This window comes from Trichosurus vulpecula, chromosome 7, assembly GCF_011100635.1.
Source record: "Trichosurus vulpecula isolate mTriVul1 chromosome 7, mTriVul1.pri, whole genome shotgun sequence".
Taxonomy (NCBI): Eukaryota; Metazoa; Chordata; class Mammalia; order Diprotodontia; family Phalangeridae; genus Trichosurus; species Trichosurus vulpecula.
The window spans coordinates 133,835,512-133,861,908 of record NC_050579.1 but is presented as its reverse complement, the minus strand read 5'-3'; the positions used below and the strand labels follow the sequence as shown (position 1 = coordinate 133,861,908).

Sequence of the window (26,397 nt, the reverse complement as noted above, 5' to 3'; positions counted from 1 at the left end):
GCTTTCCCTCCCCCTCTTTTTCTTCAATCTTAAGCATCACTAATATTACTCCCTCATTTCTCACGAGATAATTATGCCTCACAAAGAAAAAAAAATGAAAACCCTCCAAATTAGTAAAGCTGAGCAAACTTTAACTGTATCTGAAAACACATGTCCTATTTTGAATTCCCCAGGAGTGGGGAATCGGCGTCCTCGAGGTCACATGTGACTGTCTAGGTCCTTAAGTGTGAATTCAAACTGTATTCAGTCAAAGGGCCACACTTGAGGTTCCCCACCCCTTCAAGTCTAGTCCATCAGCTCTGTGCAAGAATGTGAGATGATAGGTTGATCACCAGTTTCCAAGAAACATGGCTGATTTTCACATTGATCTAGAGGTCTTTCAAAGTTGTTTTTTTTTTTAATTCTTACAATGTTATAGACATTGCATAAATGGTTCTCCCAGTTCTTCTCACTTGGATGTTTATCACTTAATTCACAAAGCCCTTCCCCAACCCAGTATTCACTGAAACAGCCCCTTTCATCTATCACATTCATAAAATATAATTTTTTTCAGCAACTCTCTGGTTGAAAGAAACTCACATTAAATCTAGTTCTTTGCTACAAGAAAAAATGCTGCTATGAATACTTTTGTAAACTTGGGTCCTTCCCTACTTTCTTTGTTCCCTTTGGGTATATTCCTAGCAGGGTCAAAGGGTATGTATATACCTTTGAGTATAATACCAAATTACTTTTCAAAAATTTTGACTCACTTTACAATTTCACCAATAATACATACAATCTAAAGCAATAAATATTTATTAAGTGCCTACTATGTGCTAGGCGGTGTGCTAGCTGTGCATGGCAGGGGCAGAGTGGTAGAGAGACTGGGGATACTTGGTATGGGGCATCTTGTTCCTTGGAGCTGAAACAAAGCATGGCAGCAGATACCTACATAATTCTATCTGTCCCTCCCCCAGACTCTTAAACATTCCCTTTCTTTGTTGTCTTTCCAATCTGTTAGCTAGGAAACAGAACCTCAGTATTGTGCTTGCATTCAGGATAATCCTAGATTTAAACCCCCAAACTGAAAACTGTCTAGTTGTGTCAAGGTGGGCACATGACAATATCTCTGAGTCTCAGCCTTCTCATTTGTAAAATGGGAATAGAATATTTATTATAACTGCATAACTGCGAGTAGTGAGGCTCAAATATGATAAGGAATGTTAAGTGCTTAGAAAAACTTAAGATGAAATATAAATGTCAGTTCTTATTATGACTTATTGAGTGCCAATAGGCCCAAAAAAGAGAGAAAGAGGGGAGGTGCTGCCTAAGTTCATCTCTCAAAAGTACACAGCTTAAGCTGGTTAAAAGAATAGGTAGGTGTAAAGTTTCCAGGCAAACATCAGAAATCTTCTAGGTGACCTAATAAAAAGGGGAAAGTGAAGTGTTGGTCAATGTAGATTTTCTCATCACCGGATTAGGGGTGGAGAGATGAAGAAAAGAGGGAAGGGCAGTTATTTCTTACTGAAACACTTAAGATAAAAACCTTTTATAGAAATTTAAAAATATATGTGGGAGATGCCAATGGTATCAGCTACAAAGGATAATTCAAAGTAATCTTTGAAGAAAGACTATAAGAAATCTCCAAAATGATCACTAAAATGAGGATCATCTTGGATGGATAATGAATTACATTGTAGGTAAGATCCAGAAGTAATCTTAGGCTATATTTTTTGACTCAGAGAATAAGGTACATGAGAATATATCTTTAAAGAATAAAAATATTAGCATAACATTTATTTATAAAATGGTAAGGGAAGAATAACAAAGTCAGGGAAATTCCTTCAAACTAAAACATATCTTTAACTTTACACTTTGAAAAGAGTAACTCAATACTCTGAATATGATCCTGGTATTTTCATTCCAAAAATGGAAGTCTTCTCCTTCAAGGTACAGCTTAGAGAAGAGAAACATGTGGAACAGCAGTATATTATTTTAATGAAGCAGGAGTTATGCTTTCAAATAGCTGAGCTGGAGTTTTGCCTTGAATTTTGGGCGAACCATCTGCAGGTGGCTATTTACTTTAAAAAATACAAATAGGACTCCACTCAAAAATTTTACTTTCAAATATCTTCCCCTTACTTTCCCAATTACTGTCAAGAAAAAGCTCACATTTGGAGAAAAAATTCTGAGATCAGATTAAAGAATTATGGAATTACATTTGGCATTATCACTAAAAAAAATTTATTTGAATTATTTGTTTGTGCAGCAGAATAAACCAGGCAATGAAGCGTTTGTATTAAAAAATTTTTCTAAAGTTCTCTGATAGGAGATGTACTTGGATCTTTCTTCACCACTACCCCATACTCCACCACTTTACTTCATATTAGGTATTCTATGTAGATATTTTAGAATTTCCTCCCTTTAGAGGGAGGGAGGGCCAGTGAATTATCTCTGAGAGATAAAGGCATGAGGAAATAGGCTGGAAGAGAGGGAAGACATAGGGAAAAGAGAGAAAGGGGAAAGGAGAGGAGAGAAGACCTCTAGAAAAAATGAATATAGGGAAGTGGAAAGGTGAAAGTAAGGGAGGAGAAAAAGAAGGGAAGGGAGGGAAAGGAAGGACATTAGAATAATGAAATAGGGGCCTTAAAGCTCAAATTTCATCCAAATGTTCAGATAAGATGGAAATCTAAATGGACATCATTCAATGACATTTCTAGGACGTATCATTTGGAGTGACAGCTGAAGTTGCACAGGCTTTGCCTTTGGGAATATGGAGGGCATGAATATATCCCCATTGAAATCTCTTTCTCATTTAATGCATAAACCATGGTTCAATTTGGAACATTTCAGAACAGAATTGTGTCATTATGTTTTTATTAGACTATTCCATCTGGCTGTTTAGGTTTGAGAGGGGGAAGGGGGAAACATAGAAGGTTAGTCATTCCCATAGTCACTAATGATTATAAACATGAATAAAGAAAACAACATGCATCATATATTGTCTACATACCAGCTAGAAGTAAGTAGCAGCTAACAAGGCTGCAATCAGTTAGTAAAAATGGAGATTTAAGTAAGAGTCAAGAAGAATCATTCCTTTGGACAAATTATCTTGTCATTCAAAGATGACTTGAGTTTCCTCAACTGGTTTCTAACCATAACAATTATTCTTCCTTCATGTATAGCCTAAAAACATAGCTCTTGGTTTTTTTCTTAAATCTTTAAAACAACAAAAAATAGTAACAACAAACCATTAGGTTTTCCTATAATCTAAATGACCTTTTAGGCAAGCTGCTTCTACTCCTATCCCCCATGCCACCCCTCCACACACACACACAGATACATACACATACATACACACACACACACACACACACACACACACACACACACACACACACACACAATCATACACATGAGGTATGAGGTAGAATGTTTATGCAGTTTTCCAGGATAGGTCCTTATCTTCTCATTAGCAAAGCATAGCAGAGGATTCAAGACAGAATAATTGTGAACATGTCATTTTGGGATGGGTAGGGGGAAGGCTGGACAGATGAAAAGAAAGCAGAATGTCAAGGTAGGAAAGGGAAAAGTCAGTAGAGAAGTAAAGCCGTCTCTAGTAAAAACTGTATGGCTCCAGGTGTCTAATTTTTTCAGTTTTCTCAAAAGCAAGGGTTCTTATCCTGGGGGCTATAAACTTGTTTTTCATAAAATTCTGATAACTACATTTCAATAATTTTCTTTGTAATGATAATAATCCTGAGTATTTTATTTTATATGTTTAAAAATGTTATTCTGAGAAGTTTTTCATACGCTTTAACAGACTGCAAAGGGGACATGAGATAAAAATGGATTAGGACCCTTGCTTTTCAAGGTTCCTTTAAGTCACAGCTCCTGGTCTGAGAACCAGAGGCTCGGTCCCAACTCACATTAAGATAATATTAGGCACACTAGGTTCTTTTATTTCCTCAATCCATCTCTGTTTTTCTCTTCAAAACACTATTATTAACATGTCTTTTTTTAATTTTTAAATTTCTCTCACTTTACTAATGTTAAGTAAAAAAACTGGCACCTAGAGAAAGATTCAGGACCTTTACAATGCACTCATCCTAGGACTCATGTTGTCAACAGAATTATCTCCACCTGTCAGCCACACAGCCTTTTTCAAAATTCAATATAACCTAATGGGGCAAGTTAAAAAGTGTTTTATATTATTATTATCAGACTCAGAATGGTTTCAAGTCCTAAGGATAATTAAATATAGTGTCACTTCCTATGATAACAAAATGCATTTCAGCAAATAAATAAGTAGGATTAAAATATATAAAATTAATCTACTTCAAAAAAAAAACCCTGAATTGAGTAAAAACTGATCAAGAGATCAAAGATATAAAAATATCTATCAAAATCATTCATAATTGTTAAGCTTTGACCACTATAATCACAATCCCAATTACAGAAACTGTTAATAGATTAGTGTTAACACTTAACAGAGTGTGACAATTTTCCCCAACATGAAAGAAAGGATACCCCTAAGATTCTCTGGTTGCTTAGAATCATAAACAAAGTTTGCTATAGATTATGGATCCAGAAAGAAATTTAAAGAAGGACATCATTTATAACTACTTAAAATTGGACCTGATTTGCAGATTGGAAAAAACATCTTGACTTGACTTCAAACACTATCTAAAGAAAATCAGTTCACAGTGAGGCCTATGGCAGCAGAACTCCTATTTCCAGAGGACACAGAGTGAACCTCTTTCTTTATACAGTCTATCAACATTTTCTTTGGTAGTGTTCCAAATATACACAATCATTACTTAACTGATGAAATTACTTATTTCCATTTCATGATACCTCAGTTGCCTCCAAATTTCATCTCCAATTCGTCAAGAATACTTCCTGAAAGTAATCACAAATACTACGCTTGTGAGAGTGCCCATTAACAGCACTCACACATAGAGAAATGGAAACATAAATGGACTGTGCTACTTGCTAAAAAGTGCTAGCAAGTAATGAGTCATCCATATAAAGACATTTTTCTTTTTTCCTGGATTGATTGGACAAATTTTTCAATGAATTAATTTCCTCCAATCCAGAATTCAAAGTAGTAGCATGCAAGATGATACTCAAGATATTTTCATTCATTGAAAGCACATTACATGCTCATCTGAAAATTGAAAACTACATACTCTCTGCACCATGTGAGGGCTGCCGCAGGACAAGCCAAGAAGCTGCTAAAATTAATGAAAAACTCCTGGGAGTTCGACAAATTGTTCCATAGGGTATAGGGAGCTTTACACAAAAGAAAAAGAGGAAAAGGAGATTTGGAGTATTCTATTTTCTTCTTTATTTTCCAAATCTGATCATTCCCCGCCCCCCCCCCCCCCACCGCGGGCTATTTTCTTCTTGGTATTTCAATCATTATTATTCTCTCCTACTGAAGTTTCATTTCCAATACGTATAAGAAAATAAGAAATCACATTGAGGAAATACCACAATAATAATAGTAATAATCCACACATTTTAATGAGAGGATTAATAATAATAACAATAATAATAAAACAACCTTGAGGAGAACCTTTAAGTAAAATCAAATCATAAGTCTACCTCACAGTGCTGAACAAATGCTTGCCACAGCTTTTTGGCCTCAAGGCTGATTGTCATTGATAACTAGTCTTTGTGATTGATAACTATCTTGGACACCAGTAAAAAAAAAAATCAATATATATGGTTCCATTTTCACTGATAAAGCTGTAGCCAGAAGGCTAAAACTAATTCCTCACCTTTTAAGGTAGAGATAGGGAGGGGAGTAGAGTCAAGGAAAGGAAAGTACAGAAGAGAAGGAAAGGAGTTTTCTAGAAAAGGCTGACAGTGAAAATAAAAAACAGACAACCTCCCCCTCTTTGCTTCAGAGATCTACATGTTTCATTGAAAATTGCCAACAGCACTGAACTTCAATAAAATAACAGAGAGGAACTCTCCCATCTGTGTAAATATATTACGTTCTGGATGCACTGAACTATTGACCTTCTCAACCAGAGAGATGCTGCCAAAATATCAACTAATCATAACACCAGGCTACCACTGGCCAGGTCCAAGTAGAAACCAATGTAAGAGAGCAACTGCACTATGCAATTGTTCGAGCTCTGCTATTTAGATGATCTTTGATTCTGATACAGTTTATTTCCACTTAATAAGAGAGAGAAAAAGTGAATTTTCCCTGCCTCTGTAACAGATGGTATACCCAAAGGAAATAGGCTCACAGAAATGCATATTTTTCCCAACTGTTCTATAGAATTCTTCAATGATTTCCCATTAAGACAGTATCACACTTCTACCTCCTTTTAAATACATTAAAAAAATGCTGCAAGAATCATTATATGAGCAACAACACAGGTCAGGCTGTGTGTTTCCAGGAAAATAAATAACTCTTTTCCCCAAGGTACCAGATACAAGTGGGAGGCAAGGTTAAGTGGATTCATCCCCAGGAGATGTAGAATTATAACTACTTCAAAGCAGACAAATTCTGGAAAATGGCATTCATACTTATCACATGATTTTAACATTCTTGACAAAATAAAATAAAAAGAATTCTGGGTGTGAAGAAAGGAGAATTGAAGAGAAAACAAGTGGTGTTAATATTTAGAGCTGTTTGTTTTGCCTTGGGATTTTTAATATTTCAAATGCTTAAGACTTATGACCTATATGTGTTAAATATGCCATTTAAATGTCTTCTTGCATTAGGTCTCTTGCCAGGAGTAAGTTACTTCACCTATGTGAAACTTAATTTCTCATCCATATAATAGATTAGACCTACTAATTAAACCACAGGTTGGTTAGTCAGGATCAGGTTAGACAAAGCATGTAACACTACTCTGTAACATTAAAGAGCAATAGGAATACACAGCACTGGAACATTAGAGACACTAATGCACTGTTGGTGGAGTTGTGAACTGGTCTAACCATTCTGGAGAACAATTTAGATCTATGCCCAAAGGGCTATAAAACTGTGCATACTCTCTGACCCAGAAATACCACTACAAGGTCTACATCCCAAAGAGATCAAAGAAAAGGGAAAAGGACCTATTTGTAGTACAAAACTACAGCAGCTCTTTGTGTGGTAGCAAAGAATCGGAAATTGGGAGGATATCCATCAAGTGGGGAATAGCTAAACAAATTGTGGTATATGATTGGGATGGAATAGCATTGTGCTATAAGAAATGAGAAGCTTAACCCCAATTGCCCTGCCTTCCCCCCTCCAAAAAAAAAAAAAAAGAAAAAGAAAAAAATGGGGCAGCTAAGTGCCGCAGTGAGTACAGCACTGGCACAGGAGTCAGGAGGACCTGAGTTCAAATGCGGCCTCAGACACTTGACACACTTACTGGCTGTGTAACCTTGGGCAAGTCACTTAACCCCAATTGCCCTGCCTTCCCCCTCCAAAAACAAAAAAGAAAAAGAAGAAATGAGGAAGAAGAAGGTTTCAGAAAAACCTGGTTAGTCTTATAAGAACTAATGCAAAGTGAAGTCAGCGAAAGCAAGAAAAGACTGTACATAGTGGCAGCAATATCATACCATGATCAACTGTGAAAGACTTAGCTACTCTGATCAAGACAATGATCTAAGACAATTCCAAAGGACCCATGATGAAAAATACTATCCACCTCCAGAGAGAGAGAGAGAGAGTTGATTAATTGTAAATGAAAAATGAAGCATAATTTTTTCAGTTTCTTTATTTTTCTTGTTTTTTTGCGTTTCCTTTTGCAACATAACTAATATGGAAATATGATCTGCATGACTGCACATGTATAATTAATATCATATTGCTTGCCTTCTCAATTAGGAGAGACAGAGGCAAGAGAGAATTTGGAACTGAAAATTTTAAAAAAGTTAAATTTTAATGTAATTGGAAAATATTTAATGAAACAAATAAGATTTTATTTTTAACAATGGAATACAAGACATTATCATTTGGAAACAGATTTATATGATAGAATATCCTCTATAAGAGACCTGGCCATCTATTCAGGTAAATTAAAACAAAGATACAGCCAGCACTACATCCAAGATTTTAGTTGTTCCACCTTTCACCCATTATTGATCTTCTACTGGAAAAGATATGTGCTGAAGAGATCCTAAAGCCAAAATTCACACAAACCCATGACAATCTAGCAATATTTGGTTAACTGGTAAGATGCTTGTTGTTGTCCATTCATTTTAGTCATTTCTGACCTGCTATAATCACATTTGGGATTTTCTTGGCAAAGCTTGCCAGTTTCATTCTCCAGCTCATTTTACAGGGTTCAATGACTCACCCAGGATCACACAACTAGTAGATGTGGTTGGATTTGAACTCAGGAAGGTGAGTCTTCCTGGTTCCCAGCCCAGTGCTCTATTTAGTGCACCATCTAGCTTCCTCAATTGACAAGGTTAAGAATTGATAAATAAACTTGTCACTAACTAACCTTATAACCCTGGAGAATTTTTTTAGTCCTACCCAGTCTTAGTTTCCTAAACAGGAGTGGTAGTAGTGTAAGGCTGGTGAAGTAGGTGACCTCAAAAGTGCCAAATGACTCTAAGTCTAAACGGAGGTTATTTAATTCTGTTATAGTTTCTATTACTATGCAAATTATATTGCTATTTCTTAAATATATCTTTAATTCTAGAAAAACATTTCACTCTTTTATGGCAATGGTAAAATCAGTTGGTACTCATAAAACTAAGTTAAGCTACAAGCAAAATTTTAACCAATCTCTATTTTTTTTAACCAGTGCAGTCCATGCTGAACAATATAATGTCCACTGTGGCCTGAAATATCCTTTCATTCAAACTTGTTTATGCACGATCATTTTATGCATGTTTTACAGCAAGACAGTAATCAACAAATTGGGATAATGGTGTCCTTGTAAATCCTCACTTTCTCACTCACCTATGGAGAGTAACAATTTATGTTGAGAAAGCAAAAAGAATTTTGATTACCTGAGTAATCATCAGGAAATAGCTAGAGCTTCAAAAAACAAGTGAATTTGCTGATAAATCTTGGTATTTATTTGCAAAGCTTTCCTTACGAACAAACTTACATGAAGGAATAAATTTGCTTGCCTGCAGTATCTGTCAAAATACCTATTTCCTAATAAAAAACATTTACTAGGTAAGGTCAGATTTATACTCACCCAATAAAATATTACATTTACAAATTGGGCTCCTATCATCCTTCATATACTGATTTCAAAATCATGATAGGTCAGTAATCAGTGCCTACAGATTTCACTAAATTTAAACATGACCTGCTCCCTTAATATTATAATTTAAAACACCCCAACAAATGATTTCCCCTCTCACTTCTAGCATGAGATTCATTCTTCACCTTAGAAGAGCTCCCTATTAAAATAAAAAGAATGATGATAAATAGTAGTCAGATACGGCTGCCAGGCACTTTACAAATATTATCTCACTTTATCCTCACAATAGCTCTGAAATGTAGATGCTATTATTCTCCCTAATTTACATAGAAGGAAACTGATGGTGAGGCAGGTTATGTAAGTTGCCTTGCATCACATAGTTAGTAACTGCCTGAGACCAGATCTGAGTCCAGACCCAGTGCTCCATCCACTGAGCCATGTAGCTACCTCCTACTTAGCTGTGAAGAGTGGAATATAATAAATTCAGAGTAAGTCATAGAGGTATGTGGCAAAATAGGGCTGAACAGATTGGTTTTCAGGGGAGAAACTGGAACTGAGGACAATTATTGAGATGTTGAGAAAGCCCATTAGGAGACCTTAAAACAAATCTGAAAAATTTTACTAGGACAGCCCTGGGTCTAGGCTAATAAATTTAGCTATGATTGTGGATAAGCTACTTAAAAATTCTGGGCCACCTTTTTTTATTTGTAAAATGAGCAGGTTAGAGAAAAATAAACAAAAAACTATTAAATTTCCTCCTAGTTCTAAGTTAGATGTTGTAATCTTTTAACAACATGGCTTTACGCTAGGAGCACCTAAGTGGCACAGTAGATAGTCAGCCAGGCCTTAAGTCAAGAAGACTCATCTTCCTGATCTCAAATCTTGGCCTCAGACACTTACTAGCTGTGTGACCCTGAGAAAGTCATTTAATCCTGTTTACCTCAGTTCCCTCATCTGTAAAATGAACTGGAGAAGGAAACAGCAAAGCACTCCAGTAACTTTGCCAAGAAAATCCCCATGAAGATTTGAACAAGACTCAACAACAACAACCACCTTGTACTTTCCTTTAAAAAAAAAACATAAAAATAAATAAAACATTTTTTCCTGCCCTTTGCCATCAGCATCCTGTATCTTTTTAGCACCTGGATAGCATTTTCTTATTGAGAGCCAGCCCTTCCTTAGAGTCATCAAGGTTTTCACCCCCACCCCACTCTCATTACTCCATATATCCAATCATTTACCAGATTTTATTAATTCCATCTCCTCAACAAATTGGCCTAGTCTCTTTCTCTTTTCAGATAGCCCTCAGAATTCAGACTCCCATAACATCTTGCCTGAACTACTGCAATAATCTCCTATTTGTTCTCCAAACCCCAAACCTCTCCCTACTCCAATCCATTGTTCCCAGTCACAGATCTGACAACATTACTTGCCCCCTCCATTATTAATAAACTCCAGGGACTCCCCTGATTACCTTTAAGATCAAACATAAACTGCTGCTTGGAATGTGAATCTCTCTAAAACCTTTGCCCCTTCCTACATCTCTGGTCTTCATACATATTAGTCCCTACTGGGTACTCTACTCTGACCTAGTTATATTGGCCTACTTGCCACTCCATACACATGACTCTACCTGTCCCATTTCTCTATCTTTATACTACACTTCCTCTTCACCTAAGCCTTGTGGAATCCTTGGTTCCCTTCAGGACTCAGATCAAGAGCCACTCCTACATAAAGTCCTTCCAGACTCTAGTTGCTTGTGTGACCCCCCTCACAAAACTGCCTTGTATTCACTTTGTATCACTGCAGTATATACACATAGAAATACTTGTTGTTTTAACCATTAGAACATATGTTCTTTGAAGACAGGGACTGATTCACTTTTGTCACTATATTCTCAGTACATGAAACAGGACGTCATGCAAAGTAGAAATTTGATATATATGCTTATCAATTGATTAATACAGAAAATAGCAGGTAGGTGGCTGTTAGGTAGAGTGCTAGACTTGTATTCTGAAAGCCCTAAGTTTGAATCATGCCCAGTCACTTCCTAGCTGTATGACCCTGGGCAAATCATTAAACCTCTGTGCCTCACTTTCCTCATATGTTGAACAGGGGTAACAATAGCATCTGACTCCCAGGGTTGTTGAGAAGAAAAAAAAATGATGCATTCACAATGTTTTAAAAAAAAACTTAATGTGCTGGAGAAATGATATTATTCTTAGCTAGATACCTAGATTTAAATAACTAACTTAAAACAGTATACAAATGTTTTATTCTTATTAAGGTAATAAATACTTTCTAAGGGATACTTTCATCAATCTAAATATTTGTATCGGACTCTCCATCTTTAATTGAAAAATCAACAAATGACTCTACTTAAGCAAAAATAATAAAGAAATACACATATTAGAAAAGGACATTTAAAACAACAACATAAATTTCTTCAAGGGTAGAAGTACAGCCTTTATCAAAGGGTTACTTTCATGGCACAAAACAACACATCAATGTGACTCAAATAAAAAGCAGTCTCAAGGATCAATACAGTATTATTGTGAAATGTCAAGACATTTGTAAATTTGAAAACAACTGTGAGTATAAATTATTTTTACCTTCTTCCTCAAAATAAACGTTTATTCCTGGAATAAAATACCTCATAGAATTTTATAATCATTCTTATCAAACATAATACAAAACATACTTTGAATATAAAAATTCAAAGAGGATTTTCATCTTCATAATAAAGCATAACTAGCATTATGGTACAATTTCATTTACTTTGAATGCTGTCACTATCAGACACTATACAAATGGCCAATTGTAACTGATTTCAGAGTAGAACCAAAAAGTTCATTAACACAAATAAAAAGGTGGCAAATGCACATTAAGCATGCATTACCAGAAAGAAAGAATGAGCAGCCATCTGTAAATAAATTACCATTTAAAATAGAAAAATGCTGTCTGCTCACTTTGGATGAAAACAAAGATAACCCAAAAAAGGAAAGGAGCTAGTACAAAGAAAAGGAAAAATTTGGGGATGGAAAAGAAATACAATTGCTGGAGTATATAGACATCATAGGTTTATACAATTTTTACCATTGCACTGTACTTTTATTAGTTCCAGATATTCAAAGAAAGAATACTTCTGAAATTAGTCTAAACTTCCTTTCTCAAGAAGGCAACAACCCTTCCCCCCGGCCCTGTCCTTGCTCCTTCAAATCCTTCTTTCTCCTTCAGCATACATGTACAATTGTACTTTAATAGAATAGAGTTCATTTTCTTTAACATGCATTTATTAAATTCTTACTGCATCTAGAATACTATGTATGAGAATTCAATGAATTTTGGTGAATGTAGACATTATGAGGGAAGCAGCATGAAGAGTGGAAAAATGCAAAACATAGAATTATTATGAGTTTGAATGAAGGTTCTGTAATTTACTACCTTTTTTGACCTTGGGCAAATCACAAATTCTTTGATTCTCGATTTCATCATTTACAAAAGGAAACAGTTGACTAGTAGCCACTTTGAGATCCATTTCAGCTTTAAATTTATGACTTTCTAATCTCTTCCCTCTCCTATGTCTCTGTCTTCTTCATGTGTTGCCTATAAAGGCAGCATTCCCTAACTTTTTATCCTTTGGCTTCTTTTCTCTATGACTTCTCAGTAGGTGATCCCAACCAATGCCACAGATCCAACTATCACCTCTAGTCCTCTCCTTTCTCCTATGCTCTAATCCAGGCCTGCACAACATCTGGCCCAAGGGCCAGATGTTGTACAAGTCTGTTTTCCATTCTTTACATTTTTCCTGCCTGAAATCCTTTGGTGGGCTGCAAGCAGTGACATAAGCCACAATGTTGTGTAGGCTTGCTCCAGACCTATATTCCCAATGACCTAATAGAGACCTCCACCAATACTCTACTTTTTAAAAACACATTCATCATTTCTCTCCAAAAAATGTGTTCATCTTCACGAATTTCTCTCATTGGCACTACCATTCTCCCAGTCACTCATGCTCAAACTCAAAATAATCTTTGATGACTTTGCTCCCCAGTCACAAACTTCCAGACAATCAGCCAAGTCCTGTGGATCATCTCTCTGTAACACTGGGCACATGCATCCTTCCCTTACAATTTCTCCTACCACCCACTTGAGTTCAAATCTTTACTTCCACTTGTTTGGATTACTGCTGTGCTTTCTTAAGTAGTTTTCCAGGCTGTTAAATGGATCTTCTGAAATCTATACTAAGCAGTAGTTATCACATTAATCTTCCCACTGAACTGGCATGTTCTTATCTCTATACTACTCAAAAACTTTCATTAGCACCCTGACGTTACCAGGTAAGGTTAAAAAAAACCTTCAACTAGTATTTATGACATAAGCGATTTCACACCAACCCACTTTTCAAGTTTATTTCACAATATCCTCCTACACCAAACAAAACTTAGACCTTCCCAACACCACATCTCTGTCTCTGATGGTGAACTTAAATATAAGATACTCACTCATTAAAGTCAGTTTTAATTATTTGCATCTTACTCATCTTTCACAGACTGCCATGAGCCTTTCACTATTCCCTGTTTCCCCCTTCCACTTGGAAGGAATCTCCCTCATCTAATCTCAGAGCACTTTCCAATTTCAACAATATTCATCTCTAAATACATCTTATTGTCCCTTCTGGTGAAGAAAGATGGAAGACATGTAGATTATACCATCTTTGCATTTCCTTTTCTATTTAACACAGTTACAGCATTGTCATTTATTAATTTTTTCTTAAACAACTGGATACCAAGTTCATAAAGTATTATGCCTTTTCATTATTCTCAACAGAGTACAAGTACTTGTTTTTATAATAGCAACAAATTTGAATTTTGGAGGAAAGAAAGGAGGACCCATGAAATGCCTATCAGCTTTGGATGTGACGCCATCTCAAAACGTCTACATGAAGAAGTAGCATTCATTTGATTTTCTCTAGATAGCTTTTCTCCTTCTATTGCATGTATAGTTTGTTACAGTATCCTATAAAGGATATTAACAAAACCAAAACACTACAAAGAACAAGAAAGTTTTAAATGCTCAATTTTTACTAAAAGAAATTTGTTTCAATATTACTACGGTAAGCAACTGCCTAGCAACTGACTGACAAGTGGCAAATCATCAGCCAATTAGCATGACTGAATTTTCATCCCTGATCTTTTCGTAATTTGATTGATGGCTGGTAACTCAATAAGGTTTATCAAATATATCAAAAATAGTATTAGCTGAATAAAAGATCGTCATTGATTACTGTATGACATCAGCTGGCACTGAAATTAAGCTCATGTCACACTTAAGTAAAACGAGTTATCTAGCCTACTTCAGAATATGAAATCCTAAGTATCTAATGTATTCGGGGTATTAAAAGCATTTTTAAAGATAGAAAGACTTACACAAAAAACATGGAATTTGCAAGATATAATAAAATTTGGGGCACTGTTTTTGGTAAATAAAATAACCTCAAATCCTTTTTGACCCCTTTTCAAAACTTAAATAATTAAATGACTTTAAAAATAGATTTGCAACTAAATTGTGCAATTAAGCAATATTTTTGACCTGATGATGGCTGTCACAGGAATTCTGCTTTGACCATCTAAGAACTAGAGTATTTATTTTAAATTTTATAATAACCAATGGTTTCAAAATTACCCTAAACAAATAATTTGTTTGCTGAGATAATTAAACCTGTGACTTTTTCTTCTATATTAAATAGATGTCAAGGGATTAAATATCATCCCTCTTTTAACACTGACACTATTATTATATTAAGCACCGGAAATCCATTCCCCATCCCTTTATCTCCCTCAACAATCCCTTCTCTTTTGCTGCCTCCCCTTCTTCCTTTCCCCATTCTCTCACTGTTTTCCTTTTGTGTTTCTCCACTGTATATTTTTAAGGTTATTTTAGTATAAAGGTAGTACAGTGATTTTGGAATTACATCTATATAGAGAGCACATAACTCTACTTTGGACCACAGGATACTAAAGTCCTGTGCCAATCAGGAATGACCAACAACAGTTTTCTAAAGAGGATTAGCCACAGAGCTTTGACTCCATTGTGGCTCTTTCATTCTACAATACAAAATGTGGATTTTGCACTAGAGCAACATATTATTAGGCAAGAAATCTCCCAGAGGTATAAAGATTCAGTATTTGGTTGAACAACCCACAAGGTCTTCTCTCTTGATGGCACATACAATACACTTGCACCTGTCAAAAAGTCTGACTGTAAGATATGCAGGGGAAGTTAAATTTCCCCAGGAGAAGATTAGCTAACACTGTGATTCAACAATGCACAACATAGAAAAGGTCATAAATAGATAGTCACTATAATAAAAATGGATGTGTCATAATAAAATCAAGATGAGTTGCTGGTGCATTCTGTTTGGGTTTGGAGAAATGAATACAATTCCTGAAATCATGTAATATGAACTAAAGGAGTTTTACTTTATAAAAGGACTCAAAGACAACTCTTTTGCAAAGGAAGGAATCATTGGAAAAGCTAATATAACCAAGCCCCCTAAATTTGCGGAGTTTCTGAGTTCATACTTTACTTCAAGTGAAAAACATCTATCAATAATTTTAAGTCTTCATCTATTTCACCCCCTTTAGGTATTGCTAAAATAAGAAGCAGGAATGGAAAATTAAAACAAAAATTAACTCTTTATGTTTGCTAAAATGGCTGCTTCACCATTAGAATAGAGAATAACAGCTACTCAATCTTACCAGCACATTTAGTTCTGGTTATAAGTGGTGGTCCTGGAAGTCCTGTCCCACCTTCTCCAGGTCTTGTGAGTAGAACACGGATCTCATATTCAGTATCTGGGTCCAGGTGCCATAGTTTATAGGTAGGTGCATTGACAGCATGAGTTTCTGTCCAGGATCCTGATGTCATTCGATACTCTACTTCTTTCAAGATAATAGGTCCATCACCAATAATGGAATTGGCATTTAGTTGAATCAACAAATATGTAGGTCCAACACCAAGCAGCTGGGGAGGAGCTATAGGTCGAGGTGGTTCTAAGAGAAAGAAATATGCAAAATAATTAGATGAAACCCAAATAACATATTATGAAATATTCAAAGTCTTCTCATTACTCTCTATATATGACTTACACCAGTTAAACATAATCAAGCAGAAAAATAAATAACAGGATAATGTCCTATAGAGTGGTTTGGCAATTATAAATGGCATGTTTTACTGGATAAAAACCATTCTTTAGAGGAGATGAACATTCAGAGGTTTTGGCTGCAAAAAGAAAAACAGAAACAAGATTTTGAAAAGCCTATCTTTGATGAATAGTAAGTTATGATAGTAAAACTCATTACCTGGAAATGTGAACTTATAGAAATAATGAACTAGTGTGCCAGTTCTTTTATATTCATTAAACCTAATAATCTGCTGTAAAACTCTATATGTTGCCTAACTGATGCTATGAAGAAATAATTAGCATGCTTTGGTGAGATAGGTCTTTACTGAAGCTCCAATACAATTTCTTTATAGGTAAAACTCATTCTCAAAAAGACTATTACATCTCTCCCTTTCACCCATGCTAATCAAACAAAAAATGATACATTGCAGCTGGATAAGCTTTCTCTGAAGTTCTCATCTCTATCCTGACCCTGTAGGAACTGATCTCGAGCACTCTTAAGAATTTTTCCCGTAACACAACAATAAATTTGTTTGAGTTCATATAGTCACATAGAAATGTTTATTCAACTTACAAATTAAATTTAATTGGGAACTTGGACCATATCTATACTATCAATGTAGTAGATACAATTACATAAACAAATATACATGTAGTACCATTTACTACATATCATCTTATTCTTTTAATCTTAATTCTTTTTATTCTTTAAGAGTTTCCAGCTTAGGACATGGGGAAGTGATGGAGTGATGAAAATAACTGTAAAGGACAATCAGTATGTTTTTGATACATAAATCTCAAAGGAAGCTGGCTAGAGAAAATAAATGAGGAATGAAAAATTATGCAAATTTCTTTTTAGACTAACTAAACATTACATATATTTCCAGAAGCAATCTGCACTTTATTAATAAAATGAGTTCCCTCACACATGCAAAGTTTGTTTTCATACCAGATGGTACATATATTGACTAATTTAAGTTAACTAGGAAACAATTCTAAATTCATAGCACACTAGATCTCTATCACCTATCAGGAAAGCAATAATTACAGCTTAGCAACAACCTGAAGATATTGGCCACAATCACGGTCAATGAATAAAGAATTTTTCAAGTAAAGGTTTATTAAACAATAAGCCTTTATTGATTAAAACTCTACAGTTACCAGGACCTTGAGCAAATACTAATGTAAGGGATCTTAAATTTCAGCTATCAAAACTCCATTCCTTGTCGCCCCAAACGTAAAATCCAAACAAAAGCCTAAAACATATAATAAAACTATAAAACCACATTCTTCTATATTTTAAATTCTTAGAATACTCATTTCAAGATAGAAAGGTAGACAATCATAGGATAATAAGATAAAAGTTTTAGCTGGAAGGGACCTTAGAGCTTCTTAAGCTGAATGGCATTTATTTAATGCTGATATCGTGCCAGGCATAGTACGAGTCACAAATGAAGCAACTAAGGGACAATGAGGTTAATCTCCATAGTGTTGTATTATGATGACTACCTCTAAAAATACACTTGTGACTTTATGGAGATCCTATGTTGAATCCCTTCTTCCTAAGGATAGATGGCTTGAAGAAGTCAGCAATTGAATTCATATATTATTAAATGGTTAGTCAAACTTTAAGAGAAAACCAAAAATCAGAGAAGCAGCTCCAAATCTGAACTATGACAATTTTGAGTGCAACTAAGAAGCATATATTTTGATTAACAACATGATTATAAAAAGTGAAATCTAGCATTAATGAGACTAATATACCACTGTATATTAAATTTTTTATGTTGGAGGTAAAGAGCAGTCATATATTAGCATATGTATTTTGCTTTTAGGTCCTGGAGGACAAGGATTCTTATTTATAAAATCTCTATTCATTTCAATAAATTATGCATGCATTTTAATCAGCTAGCAAATGAGCAAGTAATTGTTCTGCAGCATTATTAATATTCTTCATAACATAATACACTAGCAGACCCAGAGGTGTGGTGTAACCAAAATCCCAGTAGTACGCTTGTTATCAGTTGAAGCATACAATCTCATCTACCAACTTTTTTGATGTTGTTCAATTAACTTTCAACTGATGATTGAAAGTTATTTTACAACCAACTATATGATAAAATTCCTAATTATAATCTTAAATTGTATTATTCTCGCTAAAATTCCAAACTACTAAAAATGTAACTTAAAGTACAACTACACTGGGGTGCCCAGGACTAGAGGATAACATTATTAATGTACTGTTCCTTCTCACATAGGGCTAAGATTATTTTGGAAAAGCTTGATTCCTGAGGCCCAATTGACAAATTTCATATATACACTTTAAAATGAATGATAAGATTTGATGGTAGATGAGGAAGGGAAGAGAGTTTGTTGGACAAATTGTATAGTTGTGGGGAGAGGGAAGACCTTGGTTATAACAGACACCTTAAAATGTATTTCTGGTTCTGTCTATGACTTCTTTTTTGCCTTGAAGCTTCTTTCTTTGCTTTTTCACTTGGTTAATGTATTTATATTGTCTAAATTGAAATGAAATTTGAAGTGGTGAAAACATTGAAATGTGAATAATATATGCTGATTTTTTTTTTACTTTGAGCTAATTTTTTTGAATCTCAAATACTACTATTGTTGATTATTTGAATATTTTGTATCTATGTATATAGTCTTTTTGTTAATTCTTTGGGTTTGATACATCTATGTAAAATGTAAATAAAAGAAATCCATTATTATTTGTATAATTAACATTAAGAGAATAAGGAGGCAGGGAAAGATAAACACTGGAGGTTCCTAGGCCTAGATATTTTAAACAATGTATATAGAACATGTTCCCAGGGAATGTAAAAAGATTAAGAGTTTTAAACATTTATTCTTTGTCTTAGGAAGTATATTATTGATTTGGGGGAACATCATATAATTGTCAAATGTCAGGGATCAACTTTCCGTAACAATGCTACCCTGTGACTTTGAGCATTGGGTATGGTTCTTTCAAGCAGTTTTCTTAGATATGATAGTTATAGATTATGACATAATGTTAAAAGATCTTATACCCTGCTATCACTTGGCATTTATATTTCACTTTAGGAACATATTAGATGGGTCATTCAGCATAGAAATAAGAGGAAAAACCTGAAGGAAGAAAAATTATTACAATATCTATTAATTATATTAATATTTATGTAACACTTTGCAGGTATGAATCCTCTACAGAATAGGATTAGCTAGTCTCAGATAAACTGTAACTTAAATTTAACAAATTTAGAAAGTACTGAAATCCAGACTCAAATCCAGATCTTGGTCAGTGAAATGAAAACAAGAAAATACATAGCTATATATGACAATGCCCCTAGTTAAGTTAAAATTATACAATCTCAATTTCTAGCAATTAGTTCAATGAAACTTGGTTTTATTATATTCCCATGGGAATAATGCACAGGAGTTAATGGAGAGAAAGAACTGGACACATGGAAATCTTCATATCAACTCTATCAGAGGTTGAAATATTTATACGTGTGAAGAAAATGGCATCTACTTGACTCATGATGACTAACCATAAAAGAAATGAGATAAAAAATGGATAAGGGAAAAGAGTATACTTCTGTTATTCTTTTCTCTTACCACCGAATCAAATTATTCACCCTTCCATTTTTTTTTGTTGAAAAAACCTATTAGAGTTGTTACTAGAAATATAACTTAGTTACAGTGGTTATCTGTATAAATATATTACTATAGCCATAGTACCAAACTACATTGTACTAAGTCTGTCACCAAGGAGCAGTTTAAACTATCTTTACGGCACCAGCACTCCAAAGAGAAGATACTATGTAGAATAGAATAATGTAATATTTGGCATTTTAGAAAAATGCGGCTGAAATTGTCTTCCAAAATAAGATATACCCCCTTGCATTTTAAACCTTGTAACTAATGGTTCCTTCTGACATTGATACACAGCACCTACAAAATGTTACTATTTAATTAAAGGAGTTAGTTGACTGGAACAAAAGAACACTTTCTAAGCCATTGCTTAGTGACCAAGTGGCATCAAATGATTTATCCAGCTCATATAAAAAGGCACATCTGCAAACCTAGCAATAATTCTTACTGGTCGTTTACTACAATCAGAGTGACTAAGACACTTGTGATCACTGGGCATGTATATTTATACATATATGTTCAGTATTCTCTATGAAAAGCCTATTTGTGCTATGTTTTAAATGTTCATTCATTTTAGTCATGTCCAACTCTTTGTGACCCCACTTGGGGTTTTCTTGGTAAAGATACTCTAGTGATTTTCCATTTCTTTCTCTAGCTCATTTTGCAGATAAGGAAATGGAGGCAAACATCTTTAAAGGACTTGCCCAGGGTCACACAGCTAGTTATGCATCTGAAACCAGATTTTAACTCAGGAAGATGAGTCTGCCTGATTCCAGGGCAGGCAGTGTGCCACCTTGCAGCCCTACATTTTAAATGTATCTCCCAATATACTGAAATGGTCAAGAATATGAATGAAGAAATGCTACTCAAAAAAGGTTAAATGTACTAGGCCCGGAATATAAATCATAACTTTCTTTGATCTTGGCTCAAATTTAATTTATAGCATATGAGCATTAAATATGCCACTGTTTATTGTAGACAGCAATTTTGTCTGTCAAGTTGCTTGATATGTCCATTCTATATCTGCATGTGTATGTATGTAGGACATTTTAAAAACAATAAGAAGCAAGTTCTGTGGAACCTGGAGTGTTTCATATTTGTGACATAGGACTTTACTAATGAAAGTGATGAAACAGGAAAAACTTAATTCAGCAAAGATATTGTCAAATTCTGCATTTAGAACTACATATTCTATGCATTATTGTATCAATTTGTTAACCTTGATTTGAAAACCTTTCCACAAGAGCCTTATCACCTTCTGTAAAATAAAAAGGCACCAGAACACATGGTTTTCTTTCTGTCAGAAGATACCTTAAACAAGGGTAGTCCTATATTTGGAGAACATTTGAAAAGATGAAATTCACTGAAATCAAAGTGATGTTGGACTTTAATTCATACATATCAAATGCAGGATGTATACTGTCCCAGGAAACAATTAGACACAAGATGTCCCCTTTGACCAAAAAATGACAGTCTACTACCCAGGCATTTATACAATGAATTGATTCAGGGAACAATGAATTACTCAGAATAATTCAAAATTTTCCATAATCTTTCATAGATTCCACAATATACAAAGCAGCAACCTCCACACAGGATGATGATGAATGAGTTATGTATCACTGTGAATGAGTCAGGAATTAATGGAGAGAAAGAACTCGACACATGGAATTCCTCACATCAGCTCTATCAGAAGTTGAAATATTTATACATGTGAAGAGAATGACATCTGCTTAACTCATTTATGATGACTAATCATAAAAAAACAGATTAAAAAATGGATAAAGGAAGGAGTATAATTCTGTTATTCTTGTGGGTTTCCCCCCGTTATTCTAGGTACTGATCAACTGATTTTTAACGGATAATAAAGAATGCAGAAAAAGGTATTAAAATACTATTTGACAATAGTATTTGTCATGACATTTTCTGCACCTGAAACATGTTGAAGTATGTGCCTTGCTCACTAAATAAGCTGGTTAAACAATTACATATAAAATAAGATACAGTCATTTCAGCTATAACATGTGTTTGAAAAATGTGAATTTGTTCCAATGAAATATATTAGGGAATATTTTGGGCAAAACTTGAATTTTGAGTTTGCCTCTGTATAATTTTTTCTGTGAGACACAGTAATAGAACTCAGAAAACTGCATCACATAACAATAACTCACAATCTGCAACCCTTCTGACACACACTTCCACAAGCAAATGTTAGGTCTCTGTTAAGGCCAAGTGTCATATTTATCATATGTCTTCTGATTACAGCAGAAACAGAGGAGGAAAGCTGGTCTGCACTCTCACTCACCACCTTCCATCATGTCCCTGAATTGCCTATCCAACTTATTCACGTCACCTAGGGCATAGCCCCACAGACATTGCTATTATTTGTTGAAGTATTTCTGTATTTCTTAATATGTATAAAAATATGATATTATTTTTATTAAATATCTTTTTTTAAATGTTGCTGGTAACATTTTGAGCATTGTTTGAGCCCCTAGCCTCATTTTACCCAGAAACTTTGGGGTTGTTATTGCAAGATTTTCTAGACAGGTGCTTCTGGGGATTACATATATCAAATTATAGCAGAATTGTCTGTACTTCATCTTTGAAACAAAATATGTAATTTAAAGTAATATTCTTGAGCTCTGAAGGAAAGGAAAATAGATAAAAATAGGTTAGATGGAAAGGTAAATCCAGTTAAAAGAATAGGTCATTGTTTTGCAATTCAATCTAAAAATGCCTGAAATGAAAATCCTATGCCTAAGAATAACAACAGCTAGCATTTAAATGACACTTGCAAAGAGATTTGCAAAAAATTATTTCATTCTGTCCTCACAACTCTGAGACATAGCTACTGTTATCATCACCCTTTTACAAACCTGCAAACAGAGACTTATCCCAGATCACAGAGCTAGTTGGTTTGAAGCTGGATTTGAACTCAGGTGTTATGATTCCAGATCCAGCTCTCTATCCACTGTACCTCCTAGCTTGCTCTTTTAATTTGTATTAAGAATTTTTGGACTATGGTCAAAAATTCAAGCAAATGTTTTATATCCAAGTAGAATGATTTTCTCTACTTCAAATTTTAACCAAATGAATCATTGTCAGTCATCTTTTTTTTTCCTATTTTTGTCAACAGGCAATCACAACTTCATGATGCTTACCTGAAAACCAGGTATTTTACAAGAGAAATGAATGTGCATGTGGAACCCAAAGAGTTCACAATCCATATAGAAGTTTGCATTTTTATAATTGCAGGACAAAGAAAGGAAGACATACCAGGAAGGGGAGTGGCATGGGAAGGGGAAAGGTGCAGTAAAGGTGGGAAAAGGACAAAACCCCTCCTGAAGGGGCAGAGCAAGGTGAAAGCAAAAGGCACATTTTTTTCCCTTGGAAACCTCTAGACTATGAAGATAAGATGGTCTGCTTATCAACACGGGTCCCACCACATGCACAAGCCTAGTACAGATGGCTAGCACCTGTCTTGACTCCCGAGGACACACACACAGTCTGGTTTGGGATGGAAACAACCCAATATGTCAGCTCAGGTGTGTGTATGGGTGGGGGGGGGGGCGGGGGGGAGGAGGATCCTTTTTCCTCAACACATTCAGGGCCTCCTGCATTCTCTAGTGTTTCCAGAAAATATGGCAACACAAAAAGACAAGTTCAGGGGACCCTTTAATAGTCCTTAACATTTTTTTGGTGGGGGGAAAGCAAGGCATTTGGGGTTGAGTGACTTGCCCAAGGTCACACAGCTAGTAACTGTCAAGTGTCTGAGGCCACATTTGAACTCAGGTCCTCCTGACTCCAGGACCAGTGCTCTATTCACTGTACCAACTAGCTGCCCCAGTCCTTAACATTTCTCAAGGTATTTCATAGTAATATAACAAAGATGTGCCTATTACACATAATTAAGGTAAATTTTCAATTTACTTTGGATTATCTGTGGAGACTAAAAAAATGTACTTATATTTCCAAACTTAACTAAGTAAAGCAGTAGTGACAGCAAAATCCAGTATCCTTAAAGCTATTGCCCACAAAGCAACATCTTCTAAATTATTAAAGATACACACCCTGCCAGAACACACATACACGTACAAACACAGACACACAGACACACACAAACCCTCTGCTAAACGGGGAAAGCAGGAATCTGCTGATCCTGTTATTCACAGTGCTATTTACTCAATTATAGAGAGTTGACTCTCTGCCTTTACTCTAGGTACTTCCTCCTAGGCCTTAAGTCAAATACTTTTGAAATTTTTATGAACAATCTTTGTGTACACCCTGTTAGGATGATACGGTACAGCTTGCACCTTGTTGCTTCTCTATGTCTTGAGGATAATTTTTAAAAAGCTGATTTCCAACATGCAACCAATCCCGAAATACTAACAAAAATAACCCCCACACATTTTCACTACCCTACCCATTCTATTCAGTGAATTTGGTACCATAATCTTGAAATACCTGTTCCAAAAAACCAAAACAACAAAGATCTATGTGAGATTATATAGTTGTCAGCAATTACGAAACAAATTTCTTCAATTAGTAAAGGAAAATAGAGTGAGTCATTCCATTAGGTGACTATGATAATTTGTATGAGACTAATAGGTCTGGAAAACTTTGTCAGAAACAAACTATAGGAGGTCCCAATTTGAATGAATTATTTTGAAATGCACATTCACAATGAAAAAAAAAAGTAGATTTACAAAAATAGCACACACAGGAACCATGGAGCAGCACAAACTCCCTCAGTGAGGCATCTACAGCTCTCTACAATGTCTATAATGAAGGAAATTGGTATTGCCATTGTTAATTGACTTAGTTCAGCATTGGGACCAGTGGAAATGACATTATGAAAGCATGTTGTCCTTCCTGGTGACTAAGCAATCCCAACTCTCAATTCAATTAAGGCTCATAGTATCATAGATTTATAGATGGAAGGGGTCTTAGAGGCCATCTGATCGAACCCCTTAATTTGTCACATATGAAAACTCCAGAGAGGCAATGTCTTGCCCAATACCACACAGCCAAGTAAAAGAGATAAGATGTAAACCCAGGCACTCTGACATCAAAGTCAGGGCGCTCTTTCCATTTTACCCAAATCTCAGGCTACAGCAAGTACCCTTTGCTTTTGCTTTGCCCAAACAACACACGCTCATCAAATACAACTTTGCTAAGTGGAAAATAAAAAGACTCAAAAAAATTATTATTTGATTATCCCAAGTCATTTTTGCATTTAGTGCAACATAGTACTCCAAACAAAAGCATTTAAGGAAAACCTTCATAACTGTGATTTTGCAGTTTTCTTTCATGTTGCTCCTGCTACAGACTCTATCCAACCTGGACTGATTACCTACCATTCCTCTATAAAAATCGGCTATGCCTCCATGGGAACCTTCCTGCTGCTGCTCATTCTCTGTACCTCATTTGTCTTCTCCATTCTTTTCCCACCACTGTCCCACCTCAGTGACTTGCCATCTCATCTTTTAATATAAAACTAAAATGTCTATTCCGTGAAACCTTGTGATCCTCCCAATCAGTAACGATCTTTCCTCCCCATACCTCACACAGCAGGCTACACTCTCTAATGCACTTATCAAACAGTATTTTGTAATATGAGTAGTGCCTGATGTTAGGAAGTTCACTCGTTTTCAAACAAAATCTAGCTCCATGTATCTATCATTCCTGATGTTAGACTATAAAGCCCACAGAAGCAGGGACATTATACATTATCTGATCTCTAGCACATATCTGCCACCACTGGCAATGTAAAGCCTAACACGGATCTCTATTTGTAGCAGGTATTTAATACATGTTTGGCTAACTGAACGTGACAGAAAGACATTTAATTTCTATTTAATCCTTAGCACTAAGGAAAAACAGAGTCTTTCTTGGGCTTATATAAAAATAAACAAACAATGTCTTAAAACAGGAACATTTAAAGTCCACTTGGACTGTTTTAGAACTAATCAGCACTGGATTTTTTTTTTCCTTCAGCCAGGGCCAGAGATAAGAAATGTGTTTCATGTACCTTAGAAGTGTCAGGTTATAATAAAAGATTACACTGTTTACCAACTGATCTAGTTACTAATATTTTTAAACAACTTTTTTCTGTCTCAGTTGTAAACTTGCCATGGACTTGCATTCATTAAGACACATTTTTTTAAAAAACCATTTCCATTAGAATTCTTTTCATAGAGGTAACTAGACAACCAAAATGTCAAAATGCAATAAATCATTTAACATTTAACATAAATATTTTTTAAAATTCACAGTTACATGTGTTTATATACACATATAGTGTGATGTCATATTTTAAGATAAATATTCTTTAAAAATTTGTTTGAATGGGTAATATTTTCCAAAATGCTAGGTTTGATCTTGGTCATATTTCTA

General features: G+C 35.0%; 1 protein-coding gene across 3 annotated transcripts in view; it reads right to left on the bottom strand.

The window, feature by feature from the left end:
* The window catches only part of PTPRK (protein tyrosine phosphatase receptor type K), a 732,727-nt gene that overhangs the window by 280,060 nt on the left and 426,270 nt on the right, over positions 1–26,397 (bottom strand). For all 3 annotated transcript variants that reach the window (XM_036768513.1, XM_036768511.1, XM_036768512.1), the window contains exon 7: positions 15,923–16,216. In XM_036768513.1, the coding sequence (XP_036624408.1) occupies positions 15,923–16,216 (294 nt within the window). The remainder of the gene's footprint in view (positions 1–15,922; positions 16,217–26,397) is intronic.